An 18,455-nucleotide genomic window follows, 5' to 3' on the forward strand; every position below is an offset into this window, starting at 1 on the left:
TTAAAAGTTATTAAATATCTTGCAAATATATTGTATAATATGTACAGGGTGACTCAAAAATATTTATAAACTATATAATTTTGAAATTATGTATATATTTTGTAACAAAAAAATACTTTAAAAATGTCGCGCTATTATTAATTATAATAATTTAAATAAAAAAATAAATAAAATATTTTATTATACACTTAATTAAAATATAACTATATCAGTGTTGCTAAAGGTTTTCGATTTCAGGGGGTATAGGGTGGATTAAAATGGCAAAAAACTCAAAAAAGTTTCAGGGGATATAGGGGTAGAAATTTTTTATTGCATTTTTAAACAATTTTTACCAAATTTGAGTAAATTCCTTCTAAATTCCCAATAAATTCTCAACAAATACTCAAAACGTTTTTAAAATTAATAATGCATATATATATATAACTTTTTGATTATAATATTAAAATTATTATTATTTAAATATCTAAAAATTATGTTATCAAAATGACTACAGTTTATTAGTTCAATTATAAGTTATCAACAATATTTAGACGATCGATTAGCTAAAATAAATGTTCTAATGATATCATTTTATTATTATTATTATTAATTATAACTATAAATTATTTATTCATTACATAATTATTTTTAATTCATTATTTAAATATTTTTATAGTTAACAATAATAGTTACAAATATTTTCGTACACCCTGTACATATACTCATAATTATTATTTTTTAAATTTCTGCAATTAAAAAAAAATTTTATAGTAAATAATTGAATCTAATGTTTTTTTAATAATTTATGATTTTTTGTGCAATTAATTAATTTTTATAATAATTATTATAAATGTTAAAAAACTTTAAATATATATTAATATATTGTACGTTATGTATGGTTGTCTATGTGTTACCAATTACATGATGTAATCTATCGTATAATAAACTATACAATTGTTTGTATGAAAGTGTTGGTATGATTGTGCGCTTATTGTTAAATATGATATAAAATGTTTGCTTACTTTTCATTTATATAATGTATAAACAGATGTGTATTAATAAATAAAATTACACATTTTGTTAAAAACTAATATCAATTTTATAAATTTATAATTAATTAATTAATAAAATATATTTAGATTTACTTATATTTTATTAATAATATAAGTAGAAAAAACACTAATGTTTTTTACTGGTTGCCTAAAAAAATATTCTTAATAAGTTTTGTTTGAAAAATTGATAATTAAAAAATGATTTTTTAATTTAAACCTTTTTTTAAATCTAAACTACTAAATACCTGATCGGCTAAACCGTGTCGTTGTTTTCAATCATTAAACTTCATTGAGGAACTCATGTGCCAAAGCCTGGGTTGCTGTAAGTCTAGAGTAGGGATCGGGATCTGTGAGTCTATTGATAAAATCAGCCATAGAATTAGGATAATGCAATAAACTTTGTTCAAACACTGGGCGCTTAAATACCTTTTCACCTATATATGCACAGTCGATACAGGCGCCCAAACTGTACATATCCATCGGTGGTGTTAGCATATTGGATATATCTGATTCACGAAGTTCTGGTGCACTATTCTTGTGTTGGTAGGGTTTGGCAATAGCCCAGGTAGGCATAACTTCCGGTTCGTCCACTTCGTAGATATAACATTCCTCGAAGTCGGCCAATTTGAATACATATCTGGGCAATAATGACTGATCATCTTTGACAGATTTGTATAGTATATTGCGCGGTGTGAGTGCCATATGAACAACTGTAAAGGTTTCGATAATCGGTTTACCATCATATCCACGGATGTTTGACTGTTTGATCTTACTGTGCATAAACTCCAGTGCTTGGGCTATATCACGAGCAACCATTTTACAATAATAAATATCAATTATATTCAATGGTTGTGATTGAATCAGATCTTTGAGTGTTCCTGTCATTACTTCCATGATGAGCGCCCCATAGTTATAAGGAAACTGTGTAAACGGGTCGGTTAGGTCAATCCAATCGTACACTTTTATGATATTTTGTTGATTATATTTATTCAAACGCATCAGTATTGCCGCTTCTTTACGAAATGCCAGAACTGCTCTATCCATTTGATGGTCAAACTTTTCTTTATAAGATCCCATCGACACTATCTTACAGACATATGGGTACTTACCGGGTAACTTACCGATACTGGGATCGGCAGGTTCATCCCGTAGCACATTCACTATTTGATGATCGTGTTTACCTTTTCGTTCCCGAATAAAACCAGTAATTTTAAGGCCATGTTTTTGGAGTAATTTCTGGTAATGTTTCATATTTACCGGATCTTCATTCCACGTTATATCGTGTCCCCGACCAGCTGTGTCCCAATCGGACCATTTGTCCGACCAGTTATTAGCTCCTAAAGTTCTGATCGGTTCCATTGGCTGAGACAGTTGTTGCAGTTCATCCCAATCCCACGGTTGCGGATCCAATAGTAATGATTGATTTCTGTTGTTTCTGTTGTCGTCCTTCGCTTTTGCCATCAGTTCATCCAATGGGATGATTCGGCGCTTATTTTTTCTGTTACCTCGATTGCTGGCCATAAAGCTAAAGGTTAAGGCTATTAATACCGTAATACTACTACAAATACAGGTGCAAGTTATAGATTAATTTACTCTCGTATTTTCTGACTGATATTATTTAATTTTTTAAAAAATTTTTTAAATAAAAATTTAAAATTAAAATCTAATTATAAACGATGCTAATTTTAAAGATTAAAAAATATAAAATAACTAAAAATAGATTTCAATAAAACATTACTATGAGAGAAACTGATTACTTTCATATTTTTGTATATTTACTATAGAGTATGATATAAAACTGGATTTGACCGTGGTCAATAATTATTTGTAATATTAAAAGTTTATGAAATTATATAGTGATAATTATATGCAATATTATTTTTATAGTTTTTTATATTTAAAAACAACTATTTAGTACTATTTGTTTGTATTTCTGGTAGATTATCGTAGAGTGGGTGGGAGTGGTAGCTTAGGTTAGGATCAGGCATCCCCTTTTACATTATTATATTAAATATTTTTAGTTAAAAGTCGACAAATATATAAATTGATTATACTGTACATTAACATAGTGCATAAACTGTATGACATATAATCGATAGTAATATTTATTATTTTATGAATATTTATTTATTATTTTTATATAATATTTATGCATATCTTTCTATAACTTTATATAAATAGATAAAAAAAACACTAATGTTTTTACTGGTTGTCTAAAAAATATACTCTTAATAAGTTTTGTTTTTAAAAATGATATTTAAAAAATGATTTTTTAATTTAAACCTTTTTTTTTTAAATCTAAACTACTAAATACCTGATCGGCTAAACCGTGTCGTTGTTTTCAATCAACTTCATTGAGGAACTCATGTGCCAAAGCCTGGGTTGCTGTAAGTCTAGACTGGGGATCGGGATCTGTGAGTCTACTGATAAAATCGGACATTAAATTAGGATAATACCACAATCTTTTTTCAAACTTTGATCGCTTAAATTCTTTTTTACCTGTATGTGCACAGTCGATACAGGCGCCCAAACTGTACATATCCATTGGCGGTGTTAGCATATTGGATGTATCCGATTCAAAAAGTTCGGCTGCACTATGACTGTGTAGGTAGGGTTTGGCGATAGCCCAGGTAGGCATAACTGCCGGCTCGTCCAGTTCGTAGACATAGCTTTCCTCAAAGTCAGCCAATTTGAATACATATCTGGGCAATAATGACTGATCATCTTTGACCAATTTGTATAGTATATTTCGAGGTGAGACTGCCATATGTACAATAGTAAAAGTCTCGCAAATCGGTTGACTATCGTGTCCAAGGATAGGATGTCTATTGGTGTCTAACCTGTATTTGATTCTACTATGAATAAACTCCAGTGCTTGGGCTATATCACGAGCAACCAATTGACAATAATTGAAATCTAGTATTTTCATTGGTTTCGATCTAATCAGATCACTGAGTGATCCTAACATTACTTCCATAATAAGTGCCCCATAGTTATAAGGAAACTGTGTAAACGGGTCGGTTAGGTCAATCCAATCGTACACTTTTACGATATTTTGTTGATTATATTTATCCAAACGCATCAGTATTGCCGCTTCTTTACGAAATGCCTGAACTGCTCTATCTATTCGACGGCCATACCTTTTCTTATAAAATCCCATCGACACTATCTTACAGACATATGGGTACTTACCGCGTAACTTACCTATACTGGGATCGGCAGGTTCATCCCGTAGCACATTCACTATATGATGATCGTGTCTACCTTTTCGTTCCCGAATAAAACCTTGAATTTCATAACCATATTGTTGTAATAATTGGCGATAATGTTCCATATTTACCTGATTTTCATCCCATACAATATCGTGTCCCCGACCAGCTGTGTCCCAATTGTACCATTTGGCTGACCAGTTATCAGCTCCTAAAGTCCTGATCGGTTCCATTGGCTGAGGCAGTTGTTGTAGTTCATCCCAATCCCACGGTTGCGGATCCAATAGTGATGATTGATTTCTGTTGTTTCTGTTGTCGTCCTTCGCTTTTGCCATCAGTTCAACCCATGGGTTGATTCGGCGCTTATTTCTGTTGTTTGTGTTGTCTGTTGGGATGTCTCGGCACTTATTTTTACGTTTATCTCTTTTGCGGACCATCTTCAGGTACAAGTTATTGAGTAGATCTACTCTGATATTGACTGACAGATATTTTAATTTTTTTAAATTAAATTTTTCTATTTCTATAAAAATGCAAAATATTGAAAGTAATTATTAAAAATGTTATTTTGTAAAGACTAGTTTTACCCGCGCAACATGTATAGTATTGCATACTCTTACTAATTGCTTAACAAAATTCTTTATAATGAGACCTATAGATATACATATACAATAGTCAACTACAATTATAATTCTGATTATAAATGACTATTTTGCTATATTTATGCTATCCATATAAACGTCTATAAAAAAAGTTCGCGCTATTAAAAATTGATGATTTTTTTGCTATAATGTTGTATACATGTACAGTTACAATATATGTAAAAATAAATTTACGCAATCAAGAGAAACGTCTTTGAAACTGTTAAGCAATATTAAAATTTTTTAGTTAAAATGTAGAATACATATGTAGTTAAAATCTAAGTAAAAATAAATTTATGCTATCCATATAAACGTCTATAAAAAAAGTTCGCGCTATTAAAAATTAATGATTTTTTTGTATAATGTTGTATACATGTAAAGTTACAATATATGTAAAAATAAATTTACGCAATCATAAAAAACGTCTTTGAAACTGTTAAGCAATATTAAAATTTTTATTTTTTTAGTTAGATTGTAGAATACATATGTAGTTAAAATCTAAGTAAAAATAAATTTACGCAATCAAGAGAAACGTCTTTGAAACTGTTAAGCAATATTAGAATTTTTTAGTTAAAATGTAGAATACATATGTAGTTAAAATCTAAGTAAAAATAAATTTATGCTATCCATATAAACGTCTATAAAAAAAGTTCGCGCTATTAAAAATTAATGATTTTTTTGTATAATGTATACATGTAAAGTTACAATATATGTAAAAATAAATTTACGCAATCATAAAAAACGTCTTTGAAACTGTTAAGCAATATTAGAATTTTTATTTTTTTAGTTAGATTGTAGAATACATATGTAGTTAAAATCTAAGTAAAAATAAATTTATGCTATCCATATAAACGTCTATAAAAAAAGTTCGCGCTATTAAAAATTAATGATTTTTTGGTATAATGTTGTATACATGTAAAGTTACAATATATGTAAAAATAAATTTACGCAATCATAAAAAACGTCTTTGAAACTGTTAAGCAATATTAGAATTTTTATTTTTTTAGTAAAATAAATCCAAATGTCCAATTGATTCCTCGAAGGTAAGGCAAATGATAGCAATATTGATGAAAATAGCAAATGAAAACAAATTTGTAGTCAAAATGAAAACAAAGTGATATTTAAATTTATATTTCACGCGTTTATTAAATATTTATTAAATTACGCGATTATTAAATATTTATTAAATCACGCGATTTATTAAAATTGTTATGTATTTAATGATAAATAATAAATAAACAAATTATTTTTCTCGTGCAATAATTAAATTAATACAATTTAAAAAATATATAATTTTTGAAAAAATTGAAAATTTTAATACAAATTGAAAATTTTTGCATTTGAGAAAATTTTACAAAAATTTAGCACAGGTAGCTAACCTCCCGGTGCCCTATGACTCATATAATATAGTAAAATGTAATTCCACAATACCTGCCTCTTTGTCCTCAAAATCTACTTGACCTCAATAATCATTTAAAATTTCCCATAGAAATAACATTGCTTTCAATAAAAAATGAAAATAAAACAATACATTTTTACATTTGAATTAAAATATGGTTGTTGATGAAATGTGCACGCATACAGACAGACAGACAGACAAACAAACAGACAAAACAAATGTCTTAAAATGTTATCTTGATTTTAAACGTAAAATTTATTGAAAATAATTTTTACTACGAAAAACTGGTTACTTTCATATTTTTTTGTGTATTTAGCTTTTCTTTACTATAGCTGCCACTTGTTAGCACGTGATTAATATTTCTATATATTTAACGGTAAATATTTATTGTCGCGCGACCTAACCTAACCTAACCTAACCTAAACTTAACTAAAATTTATAGAAATATTAATCACGTGCTAACAAGTGACAGCTATAGTAAAGAACTGCCTATAATATAACTGTGAATTTGTAAATATTTAATGTTTATGAAATTATATATTGATTATTATAGGTATCAATAATATTATTTTTAATATTTAAAACCAACTATTTAATACTATTTGTTTGTATTTCTGGTAGGTTATCTTATAGTGGGGGATGGTAGATTAGGGTAGGATCAGCCATCCCCTTTTACATTAGTATATTAAATATTTTTAGTTAAAATTTTTTAGCAATTATATAAATTTAATATAATAATACATTATAACATAATGTATGAACTGTATGACATATAATCAAGAGTAATATTTATTATTTTATGAATATTTATTTACATAAACTAATTTTTTTAGATAATTCACTAAAAGTTATAACATTTTAGTTAAAAATAATATTTTATTTTAGTAAAATTTATATATAGCTCAAGTTTGTAAAGATAAACATTAACATTACATTAAAAATAACAATAATTTATACTTTAGTTTTATTAATTTTACTTTTTAATTAATATTGGTAGAAAGTTTATTTAGTTAAATGAATTTTTTAAAAATAATTTAATAAAAAAATTTAGTCATAATTACTAATTAAATAATTATGAGTAACAATAATAAACATAATAAAACTGTATTAAAATACACTGGATTTGATATACTAATCAATTATCACATCATTACTGGCAACACATATATTATATGGAGATATTTGAAATGTCGACCCAAATCGTTGATCAAATTTTTGATATTATTTGTCTGGAATTTACTATTATTGGCACTAATATTACGAATGATAGTAATTATGATATATTATACACAGAATCTAAATAATAAACAAAATAATAGTAATAATAATACTGTTAACAAAAAACTGATTTAATTAATGCATTGAAAATGGTAGCCGTACTGACCTATGCATTGGAAGGACTGATAGTTTGGTTGATTTTGTTTGTAAAATGTCACCAATTGTTGGCATTCATTGAACCATTGCTACAATCGTTACGGATAAACACCCGCTATGAACGTCGACTGGCCATCAATATAGTTGCTGTACAGTTGACACTAGTATTATGCGATTTATTGATATTTACTTTATTGAAAATAACTTATTTTGGGTAGACTATCGTCAAACAAGCCATCAATTATCTATACAAACAAATTGATGTTTATGATTGTATGCAATGCTAAATTAACAATTATATCGTTGATGGCCTATACCAGTGCTTGTATCGGACGAAAGATTAATGAGATTACCCACAGTTTTCAATCGTTAGAGACATTAAGGGATTTGTTTCAACAGATATTGAAAATACAGATTTGGATCAAACAGTTTAACTCATATATCACTGGCTATATTATGACTGGACTGACAATCGGTACATTGAATTGTGTGTCCAGTATGTCGATACTGTTTCTCAATTCACGTAACTATTACTATACTATAGGTGTGTTTTGTGCTGAACTAGTAGTTATTACAGATATATGTATCTCATCGACTGTGGTATCAATGAGTTTCAATAAACTTATAGTTAAGTTACAAAAATTGGAATCAGAATATTCTGATAGTAGTTATAATAATAACAATAATTATTTATTTATTAATATTAAACAGAATAAATTTAAAATTAATTTTTCTTTAGACAATTATTTACTATTAAACAGATTGTATAAAATGAAACACAAATTTTATTTTACGGCATTTAATTTGTATAAAATCAATACAAAAACTATAATAACATTATTGGCATTAGTCGTAAGTTATATAATACAATAATATTGATACAAACTTACTAATATAATATTCCATATTTTTTGTAGTATTATAAAATTAAATACAAATCGATATAACTGTTTAAAATATACACTAAATGTAAATATATTGTAATTTATTATTTTTTAAGAACAATTTGAGGGCAAATATTTTTTTATACTACTTTTATTATTAATTATTATTTTATAACTTTTATTACATTCTATCACTGTTTGAAATATATTAAAATAATTAAATGTATTAATTTTTTATAATATTTGTATATTATTAGTATTAAACAAATTAATAGTAAATTTAGGAATAATATAACTAAATAAATAAACTATGTATAGTAAAATTGCTGTGTATAGTATAAGTAATAATAAATATTATATAAAAAATATATTATTTTAGTATTAAATCAATACGCTTAGCAAATACCGCTGTTTATTATGTTTCTGTATTAATGAAAATAATAATTTCTTATAAATATTTAATAAATTATTTACATAAAAAATATTTATATTAAAATTCGTTTTCATAGACATAAATTATTAATAATTTACTTGAATTTTATTATAATTTATATACGGTAGTATAAAAAAATGTATACAATTAATATAAAACCTAAAATTGGTGATAACAATGTATTTAATAGATATGGATATAATAAAGGATTCAATATATTAATTAATTATCAGACAGTATTTGGCAATACATATATCCTATGGAGATATTATCGTAAAACTTGTAATAAAAAATTTTCACTACAATTATTTTTATTATTTACCTGGAACCTATTGTTATTTGGTTTAATGCTCAAACTATTTTGGACAGACATCTCATTTATACATGAATTGTATATTACATCACATGATAGGACACGAAAAAGCAATTTAATATTTGCATTGCAAATAATAGCACTTGTCGTTTACTGTATGGAGGGTCTGGTAGTTTGGATCCTATTGTTTGCCAAAAGTAAGCAATTGTTGAGTTTTATTGAAAAACTTATACACCGTTTACGTGTCGACAGTCGGTATGAGCGCCGGATAGCCATCACTATAGCCATAGTACAGTCGTCTATATCATGTATAATTGGCATAATATTTATCGGATTAGTTGTAATTGATCAAGGTAAATTTGTTACCGATGCTGATGTCTATGGGAGTCAACTTCAATATACCATTGTTTTAAATGCCAAACTAACAATACCGGCATTGATAACATATACTAGTTGTTTGATAGCTAGAAAAATACGTTATCTAACCGATAGTATTGAAACATTAGATAATTTAGATATTTTGTTTGACCAGTTAATCAAATTGCAAGTTTGGATCAAACAATTTAATTCATATATTTCCGGTTATATATTCATATCGTTGGCAATCAATACACTGAACTGTATGTCTCACATATCGATGATGTTTTTGAATCCCGAAGACTATGTTATATCGATCGGTGTGTTTTGCGAAGGACTGACCATTATTTCAAGTATATGTTTGTCATCAGCTATTGTATCGATTAGTTATAAAAGATTATTAATTAAATTATTTATAATAGAATCCAATCATAAGTTTTTGAATATTCAAAACAATAAATATTGTTTAAAATATTTTACAAATTGTTTATTATTAAATCGATTGTATAAATTAAAACATGAACTATGTTTTACAGCATTTAATTTGTATAAAATTAATGCAACAACAATAATGTCTTTATTAGCTCTAATGATAAGTTATGCTGTTATACTAATACAAACTTATTGATCAATATTTTTTTTTAACTAAATATATATTAAATAAAATTATATGTATTTTTTATTATAAAATAAAATTAATTAATTAAAAGTTTTATTTAATTCTAAAATTAAATTATTACATTTAATTATTTAGATTAAATAATTATTAATAAACAAAAATAATAATAATAAGCATTTTTTATAAGAATTGATTTTTTATATTTCAATAAAGTATACATAATTTACTATAAAATTATAAAAATATATCATAATTTATATCAATAATTATTATTATAAATTTTTACTATAAAAACATTATTTAATTAGTATTATATATTATTTATATTTCAATAAAATAATTATTTATATTTTATTGATAACTTCTCGATGGCTTCAATACATTCATCTGAAGTGAAAGGCTCGCGAATTGTCAAACACTCGGAACGCACGACTGATGGCCTCCGATCGGACCAATCGTTTGAACTCAATCGTTGACTGCAGGTAACACTGGTTTGCAATACCGGTGCGATCGCCGAATATCTACTTTTTATAAAATTGATTGCAAGGCCTCAGCGGTCGACATCATGTGAACTAAAATACAGCATTTGTCTGACCATTGATTTGGCATATAATCTACGGAAAAGTATAGCTAACGTCCCAGCGATGAAAACGGTGTCAAATAATAGGCCGAATCCGAGAGGCGACTGAAAAAATAAAATATCTAAATTACTATACTATAGTATATATATATATATATATATATATATATATATATATATCTAAATTACTGTATCATATGTTAATAATTATATGCTAATAAAAATTTGTAATTCTTGAATAATTTTTTAGTAATAATTAATTGTTAATTAATATATTATTGATTATTTTAATTAATTAATATATCATGTTAAAACAAAAATATTTTTACTATTGGAAAACAATTAATTATTACTAAAAAAATATTTAACTTTTTTTGAATATTGTTAATCAATATCTAGTTTAATGTTTAAATTATTAATTTATATTTATATAATCTACCACTCAATTAGTTATCATCATATTTACTCTAATAAATCATTTACTACCCTTTTGTCAAATAATGTATGTGAAAGATATTAACAATTGATATCTCTATGTTTGACATTTAAAAACTATTACTAAATAATTACTTTAGTTATAAGTTTTAACCTAATATATTATACATAAATTATTGCTTAAACATATATATATTTTTTATAGATAAACTGTATTCAATTATTGTATACAATAGTATGTTATTACAAATACAAAAATACAGTAGTTTTCTATAGAATTTATATCTATTTTTTTGAATAACAAAATTAACAATTATTTCAATGTGACACTAATATTATAATATTGATTAAATATATTTGTAATAAAAAACAGTCTTTTGTAATACACATTTAGCACACTTTTTTATTTTATTTAAATATTAATGATTTTTTTCTATTTATAATTTCAATAATAATTACTGTATTAATAATTACTATAAGTTTTATTTAGTTGTAAACATCTTTTGTTAATTAGTTAACTAAAATTATTATAATAATATAAAATTATTATAAATTATTGAACATTAAATTAAAAGTAAGATTAAAATTGCTAGTTTTTATTTTTAATGTAATTTGTTTGACTTAAACTAAATTAATTTTAAGATATCTATTGAAATTATATCTATTTAGAAAAATGCATTTTGCATATAATTTATATTTTTAACTGTTAGTAGATTTTAAAATAAATCTTTATAATATTTATAGACATAATAAAATTTAATTGTGTTATTTGTTTAATAACTTTAACAATATTTTAATTATAATTTTTACAATTATATATTATAGATTACATTATATATTAAATCAAACTGAAAATTATGAATAATAATAAACATAATAACTCAAACAGTTTTAATTTATTAATCAATTATCATACACTTATTGGTAATACATATATCATATGGTGCTATAATAGAGAGAAACAAATAATAAAATATTTGCATTTAAAATCACTAATAAAACTATTAATATTATTCGTATGGAATTTATGTCCATTGGCTATGATATTGAAATTAACAATTGATTTAATAATTTATATTTATAACTCATCAAACAAAAATGTATTATTTTATCAAAGTGACAAGGTACATAAAGCAAATTTACTTTATTATTTAGATATGTTGTCAATATTGTTATATGATATTGAATCATTAATTACCTGGCTAATTTTGTTTTTCAATTGTAAAAATATGCTCAAATTAATTCAAAAATCATTAAACATGTTAAATATTAATTATCGAATTGAGCGTAGACTAGCCTGGATAATTATTGCTATACAATTATCAATGTCAATTATTTTTGAAATAACAAACACGATAATGTCAGCGATTAGGTATGGCAGATTTTACAATAATTATCATTATCAATTATTATTTATATGGATTTATAATATAAATTTTACAATACTATCGTTGATGGCATACATAAGTTATTGTATTGAATGGAAAATACGAAAAATTACTGAATCAACAAATTCATTGATTGACAAAAATTCAATGAATTTTCTATTGAAACACATTCTCAAAATTGTTGTTATTGTCAAACAAATTGATTCATTTATTTGTTTGTATATATTTATATCATTGACAGTCAACATAGTAAAGTGTACAACATGTTTGTGTTTGGTTATCCTAAAACCAGATAACTATTATTTTAATTTAAATAAATTAATTGAAAGTTTAGTTATTATGTTATTGATTTGTTTTATATCAAATATGCTATCGTCAAGTTATCGTAAATTTTTAACTAAATTATTACACTTAGAAGTGGAATATTTTAGTAGTAATAATAATAATACAAATTTCAATACAAATAATAATTATAATTATAAACATTATTTATTAATTAAACGTTTGAATAATATAAAAAATGATTTATGTTATACAGCATTCAACATTTATCCAATTAATATGAAAACATTTTTTACTCTAATGTCTATTACGTTAAGCTATGCCGTTATTTTTACACAAACTTATTGACTGGTTGTTTGAAATATAATATAAATTATTTATTATCTAAAATAATTGCTTATATTTCTTTGTATCTCTTTTTATAGATAGTTTCAATTTAATACAATTTTTTGTAAGAATATTTTTTTTAATAAAAAATAATTAGTTTATATATATATAGTATATTTTTGATTTCATAAACTTTAAATTAAAATTGTTAAATATATCATTATTATTATTATATAACTAAATATGTAAAAAACATATATTAAATAAATAAAATTAAACATGTCAATCAAATAATTTTTATACGTAAAGTGGTAATTGTTTATTACTTTAAAAAAATTAAATTATAGATAATATAAATAAATTATTTTATTTAGTAATTACTACCAAAAATAACAAAATATATCCAATAAAAACATTATAATATATTTGTTTTTAATAATATAAATGTTATTAGCGAATTATGTTAATAAATATATAAAATTATTATAAATATAAGTTATAAGTAATTGCTAATTTTCTTTATCTCTTTTTGTAATTACTGTCAATATAATACAATTATTATGTAATAATTTATTTTTAAATTATTAGTAATTTATAAAATTAAATTAAATTAAAGTAAAAATTATTAATGTCTTATAACTATTAAATTTATAACACATATATTAATTTATATAATTATGTTCTTAAAAACATGTCAATCAAATGTTTTTTATTTATAGTTATATTGCTTTTTAGTATTTTTTACATCAAGTATATAAATACTATTTTACATAATATAAAAAATAAAATACAAAATACTACTGTATAAAATGCAGTGATAAAATTTATATTTATTTTGTAATAATTTAATACTGCTTACTATGTACAAATGTTAAACAAAATAGCTAAATTAACAATTAATTATAAATAAAATAAATTAATTAATTGTAATCCAAAATGATTAATGTAGAAAATAAACAATTATTGGGATACAAAATATTATATAATTATCACACCATAACATTAAATACATATATTTGGTGGAGATATCGACAAACAATTAAGCATTCATTCAAATCTATAATAAAATTATTAATACTATTCGTATGGAATCTACTATTATTGGCAATAATTATAAAAACTAATTATTATTCTGTGTTAGTATTAAGTAAATATAAAAGTGATGGACAAACACGTAAATCAAATTTATTTTTGTTGTTAAGAGTGTTAGCCATTATTATACACGGATTGGAAATTTTTATTAATTGGTTTTTATTGGCTTTTAGGTGTAACCAAATATTTACATTTATACATAAATTAATCACAAATTTACAAATTAATCGACAATTTGAACACAAAATTGGTATCATTATTGTATTGACACAAATATTATTGTCGACCATAACGTATATATTATTTGTAACATTTATTTCAACAACAAATGGTTATTGGAAATTTAAAAAATAGATGATTATCTAATAGAGATATTATTTATGATTGTTTTTAACACTAAAATAACACTAATATCATTGATAGCTTATGTAAGCTGTTGTATAGCTAGAAAACTACATGAGCTGACTACTGGTTTAAATTCATTGAATCAATTGAACCAATTATTTAGACAACTGTTACAACTAAAAGTTTGGATCCGAAAATTTGATTCATATGTTTGTGATTACATATTGATGACACTGGCTATGGGTATCGTTAAATGTATATCAATTTTATGCAGGACTTATGCCAAACCCAAACACTATACATCAATTATACCGGCATTATTAGAGTGTCTGATAATAGTATTTACATTATGCTATGTTTGCAATATTATTGATCGATATGTTGATAAATTACTCAATCAATTGCAAAATGTTGAATCAAAATGTTTGACAAAAATTATTCAAAATAATACTAATATTGATACTTATCATTATGATTACAATGTAATTAATAGATTGTATGAATTGCGAGATGAGTTTAATTTTACAGTATTTAATATCTTTATTATTAAATCAAATATTGTTATGTCATTCATGGCTTTGGTTATCAGTTATTCTGTTATATTAATACAAACTTATTAAGTAAAAAAAATAATATTTTATTAGAATCTATGTATTATTAATACTATACTAATTATACATTAAAATTTATTTATAATTTTATTATATAATACCGACAATTTATACTATTTTGTTGTTGTTTATGTTTATTGAAAATGCTTTTTTAATAATTTCAATATGTTTTGTAGCAAATATTGTTTTCTCAATAAATTACAACTAATAGAATTATATTTATTAAATATAGTAATAAAATATTTAATTGTCAAAAAATATTGATCATGGTTATTTTTATATTGGTTATTGTATCGTATGGAAAATGATCTAAACTATATGGCATTTAATCTTGGCATAAAATCTGATTACTTTAAAAACTTTTATCTCAAAAAAGCCATCATTTTAAACTATGCTTTTATTATCACACAAACCTATTAGTAATAATTTGCTATTAAATTATAATAAAATATGATTATAATTTGTTAAACACTTAATCTTATAAAACTATTTATAACAAAATATATTAATAATTATTATTTAATAAAAAGTATATATTTTTGTGTATAACTTTTTATTTTCTTATTTTTATATTATTTATTATTGTATTAAATATCGATATTTAATTATTAAATGTTTAAATAATAAATATTGTTCATATCTGTAGTCATAGTACTGTACAATCATATCTATTTTGTCTAATCGATATGCAATTTATTGTGTTAATATTAATCAACCATGATCAATTTACTACATCATTGAAATAGTATTACATATTACTTTGAAAACATTTTGTAAACTCATGTCTATTTTGTTAAGATATTATCCATTATTTTTTTATACAAACATATTAATAATACAATAGTTTGTATCTAAAAATATATCTTTTATTATTTAATATAATTTTTTATCAAAAAAATTTCATACACATAATAAATTAATAATTTATTACTTTTAAATATATAATTATATTAAATGTCGAAATTGTAGTATATTTTAGATGAAACAAAATTGAAAAGAAAATAATTATTGAATTTCTAATTTATTATTAAATAAATTATATATTCTATTGTTCAAAATATTGAATTAAATATTGTTAAATATATATAATTTTATAAACAACTAACTATTCAATAAGGAAATTTAAATATATTGATAAAAAAAAGAAATGTCAATCAAATATTTATTATTTATAAATTATATAAAATTATTTCTATCATTTTTATTTTTTTATAGTTACTGTATAATTGCAAAATATTGACATTTTTGATTAGTGACAAAATAAGGTGTTTATTATTTCTATTTTATTACAAAATGTTAGCATCAATAAAATGCATTTTATAATTTATTAACTATTATTAAAATTATTAACAATTTTATTACTGTTATTAATTATTAAAATTATTATTAATTATTAAAAAATTTATACTACTTTATTAAAATTATACAATTTTCCAACTCAAAGTAAATATGGTAGATATCAATCAACAAAATGTGCTTGGTAAATTATTTACTTATCACTCAATCACTGGTAATTCATATATCATATGGAGATATAAAAAGTTGAAACATCAATACAATCATAATATATCTTTAATATATTTATTAAAATTTGTTATATTAGTTATTTTGAATTTATGTATGTTAACTATAATAATTTTTGCATTTTATGAAAATCTACAATATTTATTACAACATTATAATAATACTATTAATAATTATTTAACTGATAAATCCAACAAAAATCGTAAAGATTATTTGCTTTATATTTTGAAAATAATTTGCTTATTATTTTATACAATCGATGAACTAATTGTTTGGTTTATAATGTTTTTCAATTCTAATAATATATTGAAATTAATTGAACAATTAATCAATATAGTAAATATTAATTTAAATTATCAACGTAGATTACAAATCATTATTATTGTTTTACAATTGAGTGTATCGTTTATAATGAAAATTTTAGTTGCTATATTTGAATCACTAAAAAATGATTATTATGATAATAATTGGAAAATGTACCTGAAACTATTTCAAAATATATTGATATATAATACAAAACTTACGATCATATCGTTGATGACATTTAATAGTTGTTTGATAGCAAAACATATACAAGAAATTACTGAAAATTTTAATTCATTAAACAATTTACAGATTGTTTTCAAACAATTGTTGAAAATTTCTGTATTTATTAAAAAACTAGATTCACATTTTTGTTGGTATAGTTTTATTTTACTAACAACTAGTACATTAAATAGTGTATCATGTTTGAGCATGCTGATTTTAAAACCGACAATTTATACTATTTTTGGAGCCATACTTATTGAAAATGTATTTTTAGTAATATTAATAAGTTTTGTGTCTAATATTGTTGCGGCAAGTTTCCGTAAATTTTTCCATAAATTACAATTATTAGAGTTAAAATCATTGACAGTCAACATTATGTTAACTGATAAGTTTGATGATGATAATTTTTATAATACAATTAGCCGATTGTATTGCATTCAAAATGATCTCAACTATACGGCCGGCAATTTATATCCGATTACATTGAAAACAATTTTGTCAGTTATGGCTATCATATTAAGCTATGCCGTTATTATCACACAAACTTATTAATCGTAAAATTATTTATATAATATTATATTTAGATTATTAAAAATAATATCAAACAAAATATTTGCTAAAAATATATTTTATATAAATTTATATATTTGTATATCACATAATTTATTATTGTAATTAAATTATTAAATACCATTATGTTATAATAAATACATTTCTAAAATTAGAATTAATAAGATATATAAAATAAAATAATCTAATTTTTTCATAATTAATTTTTAAATGTTTATAATAAATATTGTCATTTCAAAAAATACTGTGCAATTATATCTATTGTGTTTATCCTGTATTCAATATATTGTTTTAACTTTAATCAACCATGGTCAATTTGGAAAATTTAGTCAAAATAATTTAAATGTGTATTTCATTTAACATTTTATATATCATATTTTTATGTTATACTAAAAGTCCTATCATTTATCAAGTATAACATTAATTTTACAATTTATGTTTATAAGAGTTAAGATAGAAATTATAAAGTATACTTAAATCTAATGATAAAAATAAATGTCAATCAATTATTTATAA

At 22.8% G+C, this 18,455-nt stretch overlaps 1 protein-coding gene across 1 annotated transcript; it reads right to left on the reverse strand.

Annotated features, from left to right (window-relative positions):
• Positions 1-3,344: 3,344 nt before the first annotated feature.
• LOC128959464 (uncharacterized) lies at positions 3,345-4,740 on the reverse strand. Its single transcript, XM_054305421.1, has 2 exons — positions 3,531-4,740; positions 3,345-3,454 (listed from the first exon to the last, which is right to left on the reverse strand). Exons 1-2 carry the CDS (start codon positions 4,675-4,677, stop codon positions 3,354-3,356), a joined length of 1,248 nt encoding a protein of 415 aa, XP_054161396.1. The 5' UTR covers positions 4,678-4,740; the 3' UTR covers positions 3,345-3,353.
• Between the last annotated feature and the right edge of the window lie 13,715 nt (positions 4,741-18,455).

The sequence above is a fragment of the Oppia nitens genome, unplaced genomic scaffold (assembly GCF_028296485.1).
Source record: "Oppia nitens isolate AA-2021 unplaced genomic scaffold, nextdenovo-longstitch-racon4-pilon3 scaffold4_pilon_pilon_pilon, whole genome shotgun sequence".
Taxonomy (NCBI): domain Eukaryota; kingdom Metazoa; phylum Arthropoda; class Arachnida; order Sarcoptiformes; family Oppiidae; genus Oppia; species Oppia nitens.